The 19658-nt window shown below is 51.4% G+C and overlaps 1 protein-coding gene across 1 annotated transcript in view; it reads left to right on the top strand.

The window, feature by feature from the left end:
• Atoh8 (atonal bHLH transcription factor 8) overlaps positions 1 to 19230 on the top strand; it is a 32177-nt gene extending 12947 nt beyond the window's left edge. The window contains exon 3 of the mRNA NM_001109241.1: positions 18237 to 19230. Within this exon, the coding sequence (NP_001102711.1) occupies positions 18237 to 18242 (6 nt within the window). The 3' untranslated portion in view covers positions 18243 to 19230. The remainder of the gene's footprint in view (positions 1 to 18236) is intronic.
• Positions 19231 to 19658: the final 428 nt, after the last annotated feature.

Raw genomic sequence — 19658 nt, 5'->3', positions numbered from 1 at the left:
TGATTGATGGCTCCATGCCGCGTGCTCCGTGACAAAGGAGGTTGGTAAACTCCTGGTGAACTCCCCTGGCATTCAGCTGTTGGTGTGTGTCCCTTAGTGGTGCAGATAGGCAGCCCTTACCTTCCTCTCTCCCCTCTCCCCTCCTCACCTCTTTGCACCCCTCCCCACTGCACTCCCGGGCAGCACCAGGCCCCTCCCTCTGCTCGTCCTTTGATTGGAGTAGGCTGCACACTCCAGCCCCAGTCAGACAACCAGGGAAGAAAGGCCAGCAGTGAGGATGCCCCACAGAGCCAAGCGTTTGGAGCCCTGTGAAACCACCTCAGGGCTAAGAAACCGTTGAGGCCTCCCGTGGTGTAGATGAGGAGATGGAGGTAGCAGATTATGCAGTTATCTGACAGCCCTGGCTGTCACCTACCAGTTGAGAACCATTTCCTAACGTATCAAGCTTCCTTGATAGTCGGAACTAATGGGGCACCCACTCAGGGGCACCTTAGAGATAAAATGTCCTGTTCATGGGTCGCAAAAGGGAGGGCAGACCTGCCTGCTCGGTGACTGGTTGGAGGGCGCCTTCCCTTTGCTCTGGGGTGGGGATGGGGGACGGGGGAGCAGTGCAAAGGTCCCAACAAGAAGCACATCTTGAGATGTGCCCTATCTACTTAAAGTAATGGCCCTCAGTAGTCTCCTTGGCTCCTGTGACCTCCAGGGTGTGTGTCCCAGCTTCTCCTCCTCATATGCAGAACTGCCTCTTTGAAAAGCCTCCTGTGGCAAGAGGGAACAGAGGCTGTGCTCCAGGGCTCAGTGCTGCCAAGGCTGCCTGGGACATTGGCAGGCTCCAGAGGACACTTCTGCTTCAGCAGATTTACACAGCACCTCTTATAGGGCGTGTAACCACTCCAGGAGTCCTTAAGCATGGGGATTTTACAGTCTTTCTCTGTATACCTAATCCCTGTACAGTTCCCTCTTTGTGACAGACATGGGGGTATAGACACAAAATAGTTTGCCACACTGTCCCCGCCATCTAGTGGCAACAGTACATTGCGGTTGGAGGATTTGGAAGCCAAGAGTGAAAAAGACAAAATCTAAGGAAGAATTCTTGTTCTTCACATGGAGTCTTCAGCCATGAGAGGCCACTGGGAAGCCATGGATATAGGAGAGTCTATTCAGCAGGTTCGAGGATTGGGAAGATTTGCCCAAAGTCCTGTCAGGCCTTAGAGAGTACAAGGAATCAAGATCTAGAACTTTCCATGCTGCTATCTGCTTCGCCCTTTCTGGGTCTGGAGTAGCATGGGGGCTCCATGCCTGGGCTTGTTGTAAGCATCACTCTCCAGGAGGCCCTGGGATAGAGTGCATGGCCCTGTTTGCCAGACTCTGAGTGACATCAGGAATGTATGCTCTCCACTTGGCTTATGGGCCACTCAGAAACCCTTGCTGTTCCTCCATGGAAAATGAGATGGCTATCTCAGGCTACACTCACCTCCCAGCCCCTTACTAGCAAGGCCAAGTCACGGTTGGTTGCTTTTGCCCTTTCATGTGTCTGTTGGGGATAGCTTCATAGTTACCCTCTGCCTTTGTCCCTATACTAGAGGCTGGGCAGTTTCTAAAGAACAGAGGTTTATTTAGCTCTTGGATCTGGGGCTGGGAGGTCCAATAGACAGTGCAGTGTTGGTTTCGGATAAGGACTTTCTTGCTTTATTTGCCTTGCCTGGTGAACAGCATCACAAGTCGGATAGCAAGCATGCTAGCTCAAGTTTCTCTTCCACTTACAAAGCCGGCACTGTCACCTTGATGAGCTCACGTCATATCATCAACTCCCAGAAGTCCTTGCCTCCATATTATTGGCACGGGAGATTTGGAGTTGAGTTTCCAATACGTGTAATTGAGGGCACATGTTGACATTCCATTACAACTCAATTGCATAGAGAAAATTAATTCATGGGGGTGGAGAGGGACCGTGCCATGCACGTGGAGGTCATCGGAGGAAAATTTGTTGGTTCTCCCTTTTCTCCCACATAGGGACCAGGGTTAAACTCAGCTCATCAGGCTTGGTGGCAAGTGCCTTTACCCTCAGAGTCATCTTACGGGGCGCCTGACTCAGCTCATGTTTAAAGGCTTATGTGGTACCTAGCAAGATGGTTCATACCTCTAATCCCAGCCCAGCACTCTGGGAGCTGAGGCAGGAAGATTGCCAAGAATTCAGGACAACCCTGGCTACAGAGCGAGCAGCCCTTGTCCCCAAAGCCTTAGGCAGAAAGAGCAGTTGTGATGTGAGACCACCAGGAAGGGCAGCCAGAGGCTGAGGCCAAGGGGCTGTGGATGAAGACTGCTGTGCCTATGAGCAGATGTCTGTTCTGCCTTGGAGATGCTGGTGGTCCTGGCCAATGAGACCGGTGACAGTTTGAGCTGGGAGATGGCTCTATGAGCAAACATGGACGGCTGGCTGACCCTACTTCAGGATATCAGTTTGAGAGCCTGCGTCCAGGACTCCTGATCTACCCATCCCATGAGCCATCCTGCCTCTTAGGTCTGCATTAAGAACAAAAGCGGCATTGAGTTTTGTTCACTCCCCAGGCCTCAGTTGCACATCTCTATCCATCACAGCCCTTCACCAGCCATTCTTCCTGTCTAGCTTCCAGTTTTCACACAACGCATATGCCCTAGCAGTGCAGAGAGCCTTGTCAGAGGCCTTTCAGCCTCTGAGAGACAGGACTGGAGGAGGAAAGGCTCCAGGGAGGGCTGTGCTGGAGAGAGAGCCGCTAAGCGCCTGGCCTTGCACTATGCTCCCACAGCTTCTGTTTCTATGGTGGCAGCTTCTGGGGGGCCTCTCAGAAGGAGGAGTATGAAGAACAGGAATGGGGACAGTTCTGTTCCTTCATAACTGGCCTCTGTGAGTCTTTCTCATCCTATAGGAGAGCCAGAACCCCTAATCTAGAACGTTATCTTCCAGATATTACAAGTAACTCAGCAACAATGTCTCCTGCGGACATTGATGGAGTTCTTTGAGTCTTGGCGGTGAATGGCTATGGAGGGACAGCCTTGGCTGCTCACAGCTGTGGGGTGGGATTGGACAGTAGGGTGGGTAGCACTCCATTGAGGAACCTAGGGTGTCAGCCAGCCTATGTGGTCTGTAGGGCTAAGGAAATGGACAGGAGCCTTTTGAGTGTGGGCTCCCTGGAGTCTGTGGCCTCCTAAGCAGGTAAAGTTTTATCCTTCTGCGGTTTACTGCCACCTGAGAGAAGGCGGAAGCTTTTTAAGGTGATAGCAGGTGGGGCACCAGACTCTGCTTTTTGAAAGACTGTCTCAATGACAGAGTTGTGTGATGTCAATTCTGGGGACAGACCAAGGGCAGATCCTTTGGGGGGGGGGTTGTCAGTGGGGGAAGAGAGGACAGTTAGTGTGAGCTTTGGTTAGTGTCCTATCCAGGTGGCTGAGCTCTGGACCATCCCTTTCAGCCTTGTTCATAGAGCCTGAACGCATGTGGCAAAGGCTTAAGAGCCTCTTCCTGCCTGGGTCCAGCTCTTCCAGCTCCATGTGGACCTGAGCACCCACTGAGGGCACTGGCCTAGCTTTGTCCTTCAGCCTGCCACATATGTGGTCACCGCTGCTGTGTCTGGGTGTCCCCTTCAGGAAGGCTTGCACTGATTGCTTCCCACGTGGAACTCAGGCCGGCCAGCGTGCTCCAGGCTAAGTCATTGAGTTAAATGCCATTTGCTCTCAAAGTCTGTGAAGTCCATCTAAGCTGGGGAAAAAGAGAGGTGGGTGGGAAACCACCACCCAATTCCCTTCCAGTCATAAAAATGGATGCAATTATTTTTTCTGGCATTCCAATTACTTAGATGTTTGTCGCCAGCTGTTCCAACATGGAGCCTCCTCTCAGCTGCTGTTTCTTCTCTCACATTTGACACCGTTAGGCCACAAGTCTGGCAAGGCCTGGGTTGGAGGGATCATTAGCTGGGGAGCCTCCCAGGTGAGCTTGGGCCAGCTTTCCTTGCAGTGGCCTGTGATGTTACTTGGGTGGTCTGAGGTAGGGTAGAGGCTGGGGTGCTGCTATCCCAGCTCTGCCAATCAGAACTCTGTCTTTCACCCTGTAGTGCTAGGTGTGAATAGAGAGAGATTCAGAGCCTTGAGCGAGGAAAAAAAAAGCAACTGCCCTGCGTGCTCAGACACGAGAACCATCTCTGTTACAAGGACTCACTGTGCTTAGGATATAGATGCTTTAGAAGGGTGTCTGTGTAGAGCTGGGGTGAACCCTGAGAGCTTTACACCTCTCGTGAGTGCTGTCTTCTCTGGCATGCTTAACTGTGAAGTAAACAAAACCTAGGACTTTGGGACCAGACAAGGTTTTAAATCCTGACATTTTTACTTCTTTCTTGGTGATCTTGGAGTTGTTACTTAATCTCTTTGGTCTCTAGGATTCTCCCCGAATAAAGCAGGAACATCAGACCTTCCTTTCTGAAGGGATTAAACAAAACCCTGTGTGAGAGGGGCTGCCCTTCTCTTCCAGTGTACAGCTACAAAGCAACAAGTTCGCATCCAGCCCTAGGAAGGAACATCTCAGGAAAGGGAAGGTACCCAGGGTGGACAGATGCAGAACCTTCAAGTTAGGGATTTTTGAGTCTCTAGCACTTGAATCTAGAGCTCTGATTCTGTCCTTTAAAGTGAGGCCAGCAAGCAGCCAGTCCATAAATCCTCGATTTCAAAGGGTGTGGATCTATATTAAGAAATCTAGGCAACATTTGGCTCAAAAGAATGCCAATAAACAGACTGCCATCAACAGACACCAACCATATGGTGAGGTACACTGTGCACCAAGCACTGTATCAACCATCTCCACCTCTTGTCAGTAATACTGGAGTCAGAAGCAGTGCCATTGCACAGAAGGGAAACTGAGGCCAAGAGAAAGCCATGTGCCTTAGGGCCAGGAAATAGGTTTCCTGTCTTTGGTTGAAACCCCCGAAAGCTCTTTCTCTCCTGAAGATTGCCCAGGAGCGCCCCCCATCCGACCCCCTCCCAGCCCGCACGCTATGTCTTTTGCCATATACCCACTTGGAGCCCTTATGTAAACAGGCATCTGCAGCACGTGGAGGTTCCATTTAGCTGCAGGGAGCCAATAGCCCGCTGGTGGTGGCAAGGAGTGGGGTGGGCCTGGATTCGGGGGGCGGTGTGGGGGGTGTCATCAGCTCCGAGTACCCCCAGGGCTGCGCCGCCAGTGAGGCCTGACACCGGGTTAAGTCGCCTGGCGGCCTCCGGCTGCAGCTGGGAGCGCCGCCTGGTTCCCATTCGGTGCTGTGGTTTTGATTAGCTGCTGGGAGAGGCCGGCCTGCCTGCAAGTCTATGGGAGCTCCGCAGGAACAGCGGGTCCCCCACAGGCCGCCCGCCCCCCCCCTCCTGGCAACCCCAGACTCCAGATGTTCCGAGCGCTCGCTGGGAAGGCCTGCTGGCGCCACGGAGGGCAGAGGGCAGGGAAAGCACGCGAGCTGGAAGCCCAAGAACTCAGTCACCGCAGGCCTTGGCAGCTCGCCCGGCCCTCCGCTGGCACATTCCCCAGCTCTCCCCTGGCCATCTGTTCCCAGAAAGCCCTTTCAGAACCTCATCATCACTCAGATACAACAGCGCGAGCAGCTGGTTTGGAGGCAGCAGCGAAAACCGTGCAAAAGGTTCTTTGTGAGAGAGGAAACTCGCTTATGAATAACAGAGCTGGATGCCGTAAAAGTTGGCGGCTGCAGTTCGTGTTTCTCAGGCGCCTCTGTTTGCTCTTGACTTTTTATCTCTGGTTTTTATTCCCCCCCTCCCCAATGCCACCCCCTTGTTTGCTTTCAGTGTTGTTTCTTCCTCTTCTGACACCAGGTGTCATTTCTTCCTTCTTGGGAGTACCTGAAGGCCACCTAATTACTTCTAAGGATACTGGCAACTTTTTTTTTTTTTTTTTTTTTTGGTCTCAAAGCTGTTAATCCTGGGAATAGTGGGAAGCGACTGTTTTCCTCTGGCCTGGAAGAGACAGGCAAGCAAGAAGGTCGGGAAGTCTAATGGGAGGACAGTAGCTAAAGATGGCTCAATAGATAAAGTGCTTGTTAGGCAAGAGTAAGGACCAGAGGTCCCACCCCAGTAGACTCATGAGTGTGGCAGCATGTGATGGATGAAATGACAAGGCTTAGATTCAGGGAGGAAGCCCCGTCTCAAGAAAGGGAATATTGTACGGAGGTAAGTGAGGAAGGTACTCTAATGTCAACTTTTGTCCCCCATATGTACCCTCATGCGTGTGTGCGAGTATGCGTGGCCAGGTCCTGACCTGTAATTGCTGAGGTCATCTCCAAAAGTGTGGCCTGGTCCTGACGTGTCATTGTTGGAGCTCTAACCAGATAGCACTGAGCTGGAGAAGTCATCCCGTTGTACCCCGACTGACCCCAGTTTGCAGAAGAAGCAAACACTGTGTCTGCAGGGGCTGGGGGGAGACTAGCAGAAGACAGGAGAGAGAGACAGAGACGCGTCCATTGGCTCATCAGAGGGGCGGCACAGAGGAGCTTTTGGGAGAACAGTGGTAGCCATAAACACCCCAGTGCCTGGGCCCCCACAGCTGACTACAGCATGACGTGAGGCCTTTTTAAAGAACCGGCTGCCGCCACTGTCGCCAAAGGCTTCTGGGACATGTCTGCTCAGAATCTGGGCACCTTCTGGGAACAGTCACCAGGTGGCCTGTCCTGGGCTGTGGGATCCTGGGGCGGGGCTGGCAGCTGGGACGAAGAGAGAAAAGCAGGGATTCCTGTCTTCCTGGAACCCCTCTGGGTAGGGATGGGGTCAAGACTGTCCAGGAGGGGTTGGCCATGGTGTGCTTCTGGTATTAGTGTGGCTCTGGGCTTAGGGCAGGGGGACAGGGCTTTGCCCCATCAGTTCCCTGTATTCTCTGCCATTGGCTCCCTCCCTGCTGTCCCTTAAGACCCCAGAGCCAGCAGGCCCCTCACTTAGCAGTATGAAGTGACTGCCAGTGGTTTGCTTTCCCCAAGCCTCCCCTTTGGGTCTTTGGAGAGCATGCTGTGCTTTCTTCAAAGCCCTCACCCCTTTCTTCCTGTCTTACCCAGTGTTTTCCACCCGCCTACACTTGGGCAGACAGGGCAGGACCAAACGTTTATTTTATCATAATTTCAGGGCCATTAATCTCATGTCCAGAGGGGCTTGGCGCCAGCCCTTGGGTCCTCCCTGTGTGACTTCTAGGGGGGCAGGGTGTCAGGGTCTCAGTGGTGCCTTAGAGACCATGAGACCTTGTTCAAGAGTCTCAGGCTTGGCTGGAGAGTGGTTTCAGAGGTTAAGAGCACTGGCTCATCTTCCAGAGGCCCAGGGTTCAATTCCCAGCACCCACATATTCTCCACAGGCATAGGTCAGACTCGACAGAACACGCTGCTGTCCCTCCTACCCACCAGTGTTGACCCAGCCCCAGCCACCTGTTTCTTGTGTCCCAACTTTCACAGATCTCCTGGCCAGGAGGGCCTGCTTGGTGCACATGCTTGCTTGTTGACTGTAACCTTGCCTTCAGCCATCTGATCTAGCGCTGCCTTACTTTGACCCATTGTGAAAGGCTCGGTTCCTCCAGGAAGCCCTCCTGGACTCCTACTCCAGTGTCTTCATGGGTCCTGTAGAACAGCCCATCCCTGCCTTGGGAATTCAGGCTTCTTTTTCTTTGCTCCCCATGACTACACAGTGGCTGCCATAGTTTCAAGCACTTCATTCTCAAAGGACATCCAAAATTTGGGTTGAGAACAAGACCAGGATGAAGGCTTCTTTTCTTTAGTGCAGTGTGTTCTAGATATATCCTTCCTTCCCCGAAGAGTTGTTTTCCTTGAACGCCAGTGAACATCTCCTGGGAAAAACATCGGGCCCGTGCCCTGGGAGGGCGACAGAGTAGTCTCCACATAGACCAACCCAGGAGAGTTGACTCCATTTGTGACAGGGTAGTTTTCCTTTTAGTGGAGCCAACCAGTGCTATAACCCTGACCACGGTGGCAGAAAACTGTTTCCCCAGCTACTTTAATCTTAGCTGTATCTTTACAAAGCTGGTGCCCCTAGCCCCGCTTTCTGCAGGTGGCATTCAGGTCCGTGGAACATGGGTGGATGGGTGGCCAGCTCCCCAATGACCTCATGCCTCTTTACAGGTAATAGATGTTTACAGTTTGCAAAATCCTCTCACATCATTTTTTTTTAAATCCCACCACCCTTAGAGATGTCTATTATTTACAGGCGTTCTATGACAGAAAGTCTCACCCATGGCTCCAGCGGGGTGGGGCTGGGCAGGACTCAGGCTACCACCACCTTTGATACACCCCTCTCTCTGGACCACCTAGTGGTGTTTGTTCTGGGGCCAGGAGCCTGCATTTCAGCACAGCCGTTTAAGCTTGCCCTGAGAGCTGGTACTTGCCTTTGGCAGGCAGCATCTTCCTCCTAAAATGTGGACAAGGGGCCGGAGGGCACAATGACTATGAAAAGGTTTTCTCAAATGAAAGTCAAAAGGGGTCCTGGAGAACATGGCCACTCAATCTGAAAAGTAGCCAGAAAAAGCCAAATGTCAGACTAGACTGGGATGTTTCCCAAGAACTTGACTTTGATTTAGGAAGAAAACTTGAGTCCGACCGTCTCTCTGTTGATAACTGTGTGTGTGTGTGTGTGTGTGTGTGTGTGTGTGTGTGTGTGTGTGTGTGTCTGTATCTGTGTGTGTGTCTGTGTGTCTGTGTGTCTGTGTGTCCAGGTGTGCGGCCATCTGTCAGGATCAAATGGAGGTTTTCTGCAGGACAACAGCAAGGTGCAATTCAGAAGGCTGTTGGTTGATGGTTTTACAAGCCCTCCATAGATCAGAAGCCCTTAGAAATGGTTCCATGGTGGCAGAGAGGACAGAGACATGCAGCTGGGCACAAGTGCCAGCACAAGAAACAAGTTACTCAGAGCCCACCCGGGGGTGGTGACAGCCACTTGTGGGAGTCCCCCTCCCACCACAGGAGCACGCTTCCTGGTCCCTAACACCCTGAACAGGAAGGACATGGGTTGGTACCAGAAGGGTAATTTGCAGAGGGTAGACCACTTTGTACCCTCCTCAGCGTATACGTGTCAATTTTAATTTTTATTAATTGTCTAATGGAGTATGGCCTCCCATCTCTGTCTCCCTGGAGCTGAGATTACAGCCAGTTCCAACCCAGCCAGTTTCTGCCATGCTGGGCATGGGGCTGGAGCTTTGTGCTTGCTAGGCAAGCACTTGCTAACTGAGCTCTATTCCCAGCCTATATAATTTTACTTCAATCTTTTTAGATCCCTATGTAGAAAATGATGAAGATGACCAATGCACTTTATTTAAGGCTAAGTAAGTGTCAGCCCCGCTCTGACAGGCATTGATGTCGATTACTTCAGTGAGAAAAACAGACAGAGGCCCCACCCTGGAGATCAGAGCTAAAGTGATAGCTACCAATGCAGAGGAGGGCTCTCGTGGACAGGAGCTTGTCGTAGTTGCTGACACGCAGGCCTTATGGCCTGGACTCCCAGGTGCCTGGGATCTAAGCGCAAAGCAAAAACAACCTGTTTCAGCAAGGCCAGCTCTGGGAGTAGGGACAGAGATGACCAGGGCCACACACCCAGGGAAGAAGTAGAATGATAATGGTGAAGAAGCAGAGGCCATTTAGTATTGGACCCAGGGAGACAGGTGATGCTCATGGCTTTGACCTTGAGTTGCCTAGGAAAGGGTTAACTGACTTGCTTATATACAGGTAGTAGAATGGATCTCAGAATTCAAACACAGACTTTCTGCTGACACTGGTTGGCACCATTAACCTCTATATTGTATTACCCGCTGGGTGGTTCTCCTCCACCCCACACCCTCCTCTCTCCCTCCATCCCTCCCTCCCCTTCTCTCTCTCTCTCTCTCTCTCTCTCTCACACACACACACACACACACACACACACACACACACACACCCCACACACACAGACATCTATGAAAGGAAGGAAAGAGTCATTTCCCTCATCTCATTCTCAGCCTTTCCTTAGTGTAACTGGAACCTCCTTTTATGGTGTAATTGATAAGGTGTCAGGGAAAGAAAAGCCCTGATGAGAGATGGCCCCACCTATACCCACATCCCACAGTGGCTCCAGATTCTAGCTAAGGCATGGGCTTAAGGATATTGGAAGAGACAAGAAAAAGGATATCTCTTGTTAAAACTGCAGTTTTGAGTTAGAAGTTAGTTCAATTGGTAGTGTTTGTCTGACATGCATAAAACTCTGAGTTTGACCCCCAGCATCACAGAAAAAGGAGTCTCAACTCATACCTGCATTCGGGAGATAGAGCAAGCTTGAGGCTACCGTAGACCATTAGTGAGATCCTGTCTCAAAAAGTAAATAATTAAGGAAGCAACACCTCCAAAACCAAACTCCCTGTGTTTGCATGGAACTCCAGTTGCTTTTGCTGAAAGCATTTGATTATTTGGGTTGCTTGGGGTTCCTGGCCTTTCCCAGCTGCAATACACAGATGCATACAGATGCATACACACACAGGCACACACACACAAGCATGCAGACACACAGGCACACACACAGGCACATGTGCATGCACGGGCACACACACACATACTGGTGCACACACACAGTCACACACACAAACACGGACACACACACACACTGGTGCACACACATAGTCACACACACACAAACAGAGGCACACACACTGGTGCACACACACAGAGGCACACACAAATACACACAGGCACACACACATGCTCCGGTGGTGCTGTCCTATGCATGGCAGGCCCCCTTGTGTGTCTTCTGGGTACAGACTGAGATTTTTGCAGAGGCCAGCATGGCATAGATTGGTTTATCGGTGTTGCCTCCTTGCCCCTGTTGTCACTTTGCTAGAAGGATTACAAAGGGGAGGTGCTGAGAGATGCAGCGTCACAGTAACTGCCATCTCAGGCCAGATGGCTCAGGGACCTGACGTCGGGCTCACTAGTGAAGAGACAAGTGTCTGTAGGTCAGGGTCAGGGTCAGGGTCAGGGTCCGCTGTACCCTAGAAGCATGATGTGAGGTAAGAGAAGTAACTGATCTCAAAGGGATGGCTGTCTCCAAGGAGACACTGTGCCCCTCCCTTTTTCTGTCAGACTATAAAAACACTCAGCCCCAAGAAATTGGAATTTCCCCAGTTGTCTCCCACTGGGAGAAAGAAAAAGATTAGGGTGTGCATACACATAGGGGGTGTCTGTGGGGGCCAGACCCACTTGGGAAGATTGAGGAGTGGGGCTTTCCTGCTTGTCTGGGCTCTGTCCACCTAGCTCTGTTTCTCTCCAGCCTGGTGCTTCAGGGAAGAGTCCTGAACTCTGGGGGCTGCCAGGAGGGAGCCTGCAGGACTGGAGACAACTGGGAAGCTACAGCAGCTGTGGCCCATAGCCTTGCCTGGACCAGCCCTGCCCTCACAGGGCACCATACCAAGAAAGACAGACTGACAGACACAGAGAGACAAACATAGAAGAAGCCAAGAAAGAGTTGGCTCAGGAGACACAGGCAGAGCTCTGAGAGAGAAACAGATCAGCAGCCAGAGAAGAGGCGTCAGCATGGCGTGGCGGTCCCCTGCAGGCCCTGGGGGCTCCTTGTAGGCTCTGGTCCTAGCTTTGGGTGTGCCAGGTCTCTCGAGCTCCCAGCCAGGAGAAGGAAAAGGCTGAAAACTTGTCTCCCAGGAAGAGATTTCACACAGTTCTGACAGCTTGTCAGAGCACTTTTCCAAGAGAGAATGAAGCTGAGGTAACAGTGATGGCTGGACCACAAATTAAACAGGATTGATCTGTTATACCCACCTCTAGTCCCTCTCTGTTTAAACCTAAACTTCATGTCAGTTCCCTTGGGGGCTGCAGAACCTCTTTTTCATTCCCCTTCCCACTGTGGTCCCTTTTAATAAGTCTCTGTCACTATCTGTTTAATTGGTCCAAGTTGGCAAGTCGGAAGTTGGCTCGTTAGGACTGCCAGGGTCCATGTTTCGTCCGCAGCAGCTCCAGTAGCACAGGGTGCTCATGCAGGCTTCTGTTTCGTCGTCTGCAGAATGGACACAGTGACACACATTTCCCAAGGCTTGTCTCTGTCAGTGTAAGCGAGGGAGTGAAATGAGGTTCCTGGCACGTGGCCACTTTTCTAAAAATCTTGCACTGAGCCTCAATCCCTCACGTCCCTGCCAGGCCGTGAGAAGATCAGGGTGCCTGAGGCAGTGCCCCTTGGGAGGGGTGGAAGGGTGGGTGTGTGATCAGTAACCCAGAGAGATGGAGGGGACTGGGAATTAAGTGCTTTGGGAGCTGGGAACAACAAGTCATTCTTTCTAGGTGGGAGCTGGTGGGCTGAGAGGGTGGACCTGAACAGAGCTTCAATATTCTGTAAGGGGTCGAGCCACAGTCTGTGCTGGAGCTTGCATATTCCTGGGTAGGATGCTTCCGTCCATATCTAGAGCCGGTAGCAGTGAATGCAGCTCAGGTTGCCTGCGATTTAGCTCTACCTACACATCAGCATAGGAAAGGCTTTTGCCAGCCACCTGCCCTCAGCTTCCAGCTTTCAGCAACTGTTGCTTCTTACTGCTAGGAAAGTCCCTCTCTGTACCACCCTCCAGCCTAGAGGTTTGGCCTGAATCATTGTCTTCAGCAAATGAAGGGTTTGTTCTGCAGTAGTCTCAGAGCCTGGGACCTGTGGGCTACATACACGAACCTAGAATCCAGGATGATGTCTTCTGTTTGGGGAATGGCCCTGGGGAATACAGGGGACTGAACAGAGTCGAGACAGGAAGTAGGGCAGGGCCTCCAACTCAGTGTCTTTCACCAACCAACCTGCTATGGGACAGCAACTCACTACAGCTGGTTGAGTGAATAGGTTCTCCCCATCCTGACTCTCAGACTCAAAGGCTTTGTCTACGACTTTGATGCCTGCCCTTAGGAGCCCTGAGGATCCTCCCAGCCAAGACACAGGAGGAACCGCAGACTCCTACCATGTCCCTGTCACATCCTGCTCCTGAATTCTCCATCTGCTTCATGTCCAGGTGGGGTAGGACAGGGTGGCTGGAGATGAGTGACTTTTTGCCTGTTTCCAGTTCCTGAGAAACTTGAGGCCAGAAGCTCATGGACTTAGAGCAAATCTACAAGTCCTGAGTCAGCAGCAGTTGGTCTCTGAGTTCCGCTGGCCTGCATGCACACACCCACGCACACTAAGGATAGAAGCGTTGAGGAGATGGCTCAGCGTTCTGAGGTGAGTTGCCTCCAAGCCTTAGGACCAGGTTCCACCCTAGGAGGAAGGAGAGAACCAACTTCTGTAAGTTGTCTTCTGACTGACACACAGGCCCTGTGGTGCACCCCGTCTCCCACACACAAATAAATAAATAACATTTTTCACTTTTTATTCGTTATTTTATTTATTGACATTTCAAATGTTATCCCCCCTTTCCAGTTTCCCCTCCACAAACCCCCTATCCTCTCCCCTCCCCCTGCCTCTATGAAGGTGTTCCCCCACCCTCCCATCCACTCCTGCCTCACCGCCCTAGCATTCCCCTTCCCTGGGTCATTGAGCGTCCACAAGACCAAGGGGCTCCCCTCCCAGTGGTGCCGGATAAGGCCATCCTCTGCTGCATATCCAGCTGGAGCCATGGGTCTTCCCATGTGAACTCTTTGGTTGATGGTTTAGTCCCTGGGAACTTCAGGGAGGGGGGGTCTGGTTGGTTGATATAGTTGTTTTTCTATGGGGTTGCAAACCCCTTCAGCTCCTTCAGTCCTTGCCCTAACTTCTCCATTGGGGTCCCTGTGCTCAGTCCCCATGTTTGACTGTGTACATCCACATCTGTATTGGTCCAGCTCTAACAAAGCTTCTCAGAGGACAGCTATACTAGGCTTCTGTCAGTAAGTACTTCTTGGCATCAGCAATAGTGTCTGGGTTTGGTGACTGCATGTGGGAGGGATCCCCAGGTAGGGCAACCTCTGGATGGCCTCTTTCTGTCTCTGCTCCACCCTTTGTCCCTGCATTTCCTTTTGACAGGAGGAATTCTGGATTAATATTTTGGAGATGCGTGGGTAACTCCATCCCTTAACTGGGGGCCATACCTATCCACTGGATGTGGTCTCTACAGGTTCTGTCTCCCCTTTGTTGGGCTAATGTCCTCCCAGTTGGGTCGTGGGAACCTCCTGGGTCCCTGGCATCTGGGACTTTCTAGTGGCTACCCCTAGTTCCCCTTCCCCCACTGCTACTCTCCTACTTTCAAATTCCTGACCCTCTGTACTTCTCCCCCATCTCCTCCCTATCTGAAATGCCCCCCATCCCTCTCTCCTTCTACTTCCCAAGATTATTTTCTTCCCCCTTCTGAGTAGGACTGTAGCATCCACACTTTCTTCTTGGGTTTCATATGGTCTGTGAGTTGAATCTTGGGTATTGAGAATGAGTACAGTGACTGGATTACCTCACACGGGATGATATTTTCTAGTTCCATCCATTTGCCTATGAATTTCATGAAGTCATTGTTTTTGATAGCTGAGTAGTACTCCATTGTACAAGTGTACCACATTTTCTGTATCCATTCCTCTATTGAAGGTCATCTGGGTTCTTTCCAGCTTCTTGCTATTATAAATAAGGCTGCTATGAACATAGTGGAGCATGTGTCCTTATTATATGTTGCAACATCTTTTGGGTATATGCCCAGGATGGTATATCTGGGTCCTCAGGTAGAACTATTTCCAATTTTCTGAAGAACCTCCAGACTGATTTCCAGAATGGTTGTACCAGTCTGCAATCCCACCAACAATGGAGGAGTGTTCCTCTTTCTCCACATCCTTGCCAGCATCTACTGTCACTTGAGTGTTTGATCTTAGCCCTTCTGACTGGGGTAAGGTGAAATCTCAGGGTCATTTTGATTTGCATTTCTCTGATGACTAAGGATGTTGAACATTTCTTTAAGTGCTTCTCAGCCATTCAAGATTCCTCAGTTGAGAATTCTCTGTTTAGCTCTGTACCCCCTTTTAAATAGGATTGTTTGGTTCTCTGGAGTCCTAACTTCTTGAGTTCTTTGTGTATTTTGGATATTAGTCTGCTATTGGATGTAGGGTTGGTAAAGATCTTTTTCCAGTGTATGGGTTGCTGTTTTGTCCTGTTGACAGTGTCCTTCGCCTTACAATAAGTAACATTTTTTAAAATGAGGAAACCGAGGCTTAGTTGACTGACAGCAGCAGCCAACATGGAAGGCTAAAAAGGACACTGGTGTGGCTCTCATAAAATTCTCCTACCTCTCTGCTTTTCTATTGCATTTTAGTTAAAAGATGCTTGAAATCTGCTCTTTTGGGGATGTAATAATTTAAAAAAAAATCACTGTCCAGATTTCAATGTCACCAGGTCTCTCTTCACACCTGTTGAAGACTATCCAAATTGTTAAATGTAGAAAAGTGGACAATTTGAAAATAGTGGAGAAAAAAGCTAAGTAGGTTAAAGTAGACATTGCTGATGAACAATACATTTTTTAAACTTAGGAGGAAAATAGAGACTGGAGAGATGGCTGAGTGGTTAAGAGCACTGGTTGCTCCCACAGAGGACCTGGGCTCAGTTCTTAGCACCACATGTCAACTCCCAAGTCTGCAACTCCAGTTGGTGATACAGTGCCTCCTTCTGGCCTCTGTAAGCACCAGGCATGCATATGGTGCACAAACATGCATTGGGGCAAAATGTTCACACATAGGAATTATTTATTTGTGTGTGTGTGTGTGTGTGTGTGTGTGTGTGTGTGTGTGTGTACGTGCAATGGCACATATGGGAAGGTCAGAGGACAACCTGTGAAAGTCACTTCTCTTCACATAGTTTCAGGGATAGACAGATTGGCCACTAGGCCTGGTGGCAAGTACCTTTTTCCTTCATTCCATCTCCCTGGCCTGGTTAATTTTTAATTTCCCCAAAATGGCTCAACTACCCTGCATGACACAGTGGTGAAGAGAGGAGAGGAAGGATTTAAGGGATATGCACGGTCATCGGAGGGGGTGGGGGAGAAGCAAACTGAAAGGGGACAAGTGAAGCGTCTGAGATTGCTGGAAGTTACAGGGGGAACATCGCTAAAGGGCAGTCACACAGCCCCATAGTTCCCCCTGTGGATGGAGGAAGGTCCTGTGGTACAGAGAGCTGCAGTAGTCTGAAGCCTGCGACTGAGGGGGGTTGTGCCTGGTGTATACTGAGTGCTTCTGGAGTCCTGCTGGGCGCTGGGCTACAGCAGTGAACAGAGCCATTCACTGGCCCCTGTAGGTTGGTATTCTGACCCCACATGAAGAGACAGGTGGAAGGGTGACTTCTGTTTGTGATGATGTCATCCATTCTGCCTTACTGACAGGATCACAGCCAGACATGCCAGAATAGCCAATAGCAACAATGTGCAATTGTGTTTGCTTCCTTGCCCTCTGCCACAGCTGATTGGTCCAGAGGAAGAAACCAAATGAATACTGAAGCTTCCCTTGGTGGACCGGGGGGGGGGGGGGGATACCTGGAGCTGGTCATCAATTGTGAGCTCAGTCTGAGAACCGGCAGGGAGGGTTTGTAGCTGGAGCCAGGCTGTCCTGGCCGCCTTCACGGTGTGGGCTAGGAGAATGGTCTCGGCCTTCCACTCCTTCTCCAGACCATAGTCAAGGGATGAGGAAGGAGCCCCAGTCCCAGTCCATGGCAGGGCCCGCCCAGGCAGCCAGTGCCGGATGACGTGGCTGTAAACCATGCTGTGGACCACAGACCCAGTGCCATCCCCGTGGGCTTTCCTTCTGCTTCTTAATCCTTCTTCTCCAACACAGTAACGAGAAGCAGATCTCTGTTGGGGCCAGCCATGCACAATGGGCCAGGAGGATGTAAGCCTGGGACTTACCACGGCAAGATCCTGCCGGCCTCTCACTTTTCCTTTCCCCTGCTTAGCCACTCTTAGCAGGACAGCCTTCCTCCTCCAATAGCCTGGCTCACTCGTCCTGCTTGGCCCCTGTATCCAGCCTGGCTCTAACCTCTTGGTTTGGATCTCGGACCACATCTTGGCTATGTTCCTGCCAGTGTCCTGGGGCCTCCAAGGCAAGACACACAAAGGCCTGTGGTTAGCAGCCCTCCAGCCTCATGGTTTGGCTCCTTCCTGCTGGCCGTTCAAAGCCAGGCTTCATCAGGAGCAGCTTCTGTTGATAGGAGAAGCAGAGCTCATCTGGGTTCAACTCCTGTCATTGCCGTGTGAAGCACTCACTCCCTACTTTGCCCGCAGTGGCTTGCTCTTGACTCAGAATGTGAGAAGGGTCCCGGCAGGTCAGTGGTGCCTGAGAGCTGGTTTGCTTAAGCATTAGCAGGAACTGCTTGCTCCGGATTCTTACAGAACACAGAGGTGTGCTGTATAAGGTCTCTGAGTACTTTTTCCATGTTCTGCATGGATTTTTGGCTCCCTCATGAGCCTCCGTACTCATTCTGACCATCCCCCCGTCCTCCAGGACTGGTGCTCCAGTGTGTCCTTGGCTTGCCCTCTTCATCTGTCCCTTCTTGGAAGCTCAGGACTTAGGGACAGCCTGACCCAGTAACTCGTGGTTCTCAAGATGTCCCAGGTGCCTGTGAAGGCAACACAGTAGGACTCTGGACCCCTTCTGTCTCCACCTCATGATGTTCAGATACACAGGATTCTGTTGTTTTCTGGGTGAGGACTCTACAGGTCCATTCTCATTTCTGCATAAAGAGGAGGGACTGACTCGTTGGTTTCCTTCATCTGAGCCATTTGTCAGAGGTGGACACCTAAGATGTAATGGTGTCAGGTGTCCCATCTGGTGGGTGATAGGCCACAGCTAAAGGAGGGCTCAGGACCTGTGATGACAGGTTCTTGGCCAAATAGGGTGGGGAGATGGTAAAAGTGATGGGCAGACAATTACTTCCTTGGGAAACAACAGCATACAGGGAAGCCCTGCTGTTACCCAACTCTGGTACCCATAGTAGAGGGCTGCTCTGACACCCCTCGGAGGTGTGACTCTGGGCTTCGTGACATCAGCACCAGGTGTCCCTGGGATTAAAAGGGTTTGGCATCCTCAAGACAGTGGACTTCAGTGGGGAGAAAGGGGGCATGGTGTGGGGATTGCTAGTTTTTCGTCTAAATCCGGCCATATTGTTTGACTGAAATACTGCCGGGTCAGTGTGGATGTGGGCAGCCGTGACAATTGAATGTCCTCTGAGTGTTAGCATCCGACTTCGGGATGAACAGGGATAATACTGGTACTTTTTTTTTCAGGAGTGACCTGTCACAGGCTAGACCACGGACACCACTGTGAGTCTCTCCCCAGTCAGGCCTGAGGAGAAAGCTGGGACCACCAGGAGACAGACAGCCTCATTCCTTGTCTTCTTCAAGATGCTCCATATACTCAGCCCATGCACCACCTCTCAGGGTCACCGAGGACCAGGACAAGGGCCACCAGCCTCCCTCTTAGTCTCCTGATGTCCTCCAGCCATCCAGGGTTACTTCAGATTTTGCCTTCTGCCTGATGGGGTGGGCTATTGCCAAAGATTCTACAGAGATCGATCGTCCAAGGAAACCATGGGATGAAGTTCCAACAGCACAAAACCACACCATTGCTGCCCAACCAAGTCCACCTCAAGCCAAAGATGGATTAGCACTTCTGCCAGAACTCACGCAAGGTGTGGGCCTTTGGTGACCTTCAGAAGCACTTAACCCTCCAAGCCAGTGCTCTGTCTGTGCCGGGCTCTGAGCAGCTGGTCATCTTGGAGACAGTCTTCCTAGAGCCATGACAAGCAGGCTGGCCGTGGAAGATGGGGCCTGAGATCCTTGACTCTTCCCATTAGCTACCCAGGCCTCTGACTCCTGTTCCTGATACCCTTTGGGTCCTGGCTCCTTGCAACCCAAGCCTCCTGAGAGAGGAAGAAAGGGGGAGACTGAAGAAGCAATATTGCCCCACGCCCCACCCAGGACGTGCCCCAAGGAAATCTTTCTGAGGGTCCTTGCTCCCAGATGTGCCCCACCAGGTGCTCCTCACCAGTGGCCAGGTTCAGGCTATCACATGGGGTAGTACTCTGCTGGAGGGCAGTAGCTGCCTGTGGGCAGGTCAGGCACGAGCGTTTAGGGAGGAAGGGACCAGGGGAAGGGGCCAGCATGTGGGGGAACGGGTACGTTCAAAGCCAAGGCCTGCTCCTTGTGCTCCAGGGGCCAAAGCTGTTCACATCTGTGTGCAACCATCTGCTTCAAATTGAAGTAAAAGCTGCAACGTATAAAGTACTCGTGTATGTTGAATGGACTCGGGGGTGAGCCAGACAGTGGGCAGTCGTTAGCTTGGGATTGTGAGGGAGGACCAGGGAATCCTTCCGACTTGGTGTTGGTGAGGGGTCCCTACCATGGCCTCTGGCTAGACTGTGCTCAGGCTGGCTGGCCCAGGTCTTAGGAGAAGCTCTCTCTGCTTCACTTTTCCCTTAGCCCCCACCACGAGTTTGTGAGTCCATGATCATTATTAATGTCATTTTCCAGAAGAGGGAAACAAGGCCCCAGGAGACAGGGCAGTCATCGGCAGAGACAGTCCTTGAATCAGGATGGCCTGGCTCCAAGCCCTGTGCTCTCAAGTCCTTTCCAGTTCCAGCACAGTGGTTTGTTGGGTGGCCTTGTTACTTTCCTTTATTTTGTGGGTCATTTTAGGATAGAGACAGG

The sequence above is a fragment of the Rattus norvegicus genome, chromosome 4 (assembly GCF_036323735.1).
Source record: "Rattus norvegicus strain BN/NHsdMcwi chromosome 4, GRCr8, whole genome shotgun sequence".
Lineage (NCBI taxonomy): Eukaryota > Metazoa > Chordata > Mammalia > Rodentia > Muridae > Rattus > Rattus norvegicus.
The sequence above is the reverse complement of the archived record's forward strand: the minus strand, read 5'-3'. Positions and strand labels throughout refer to the sequence as shown.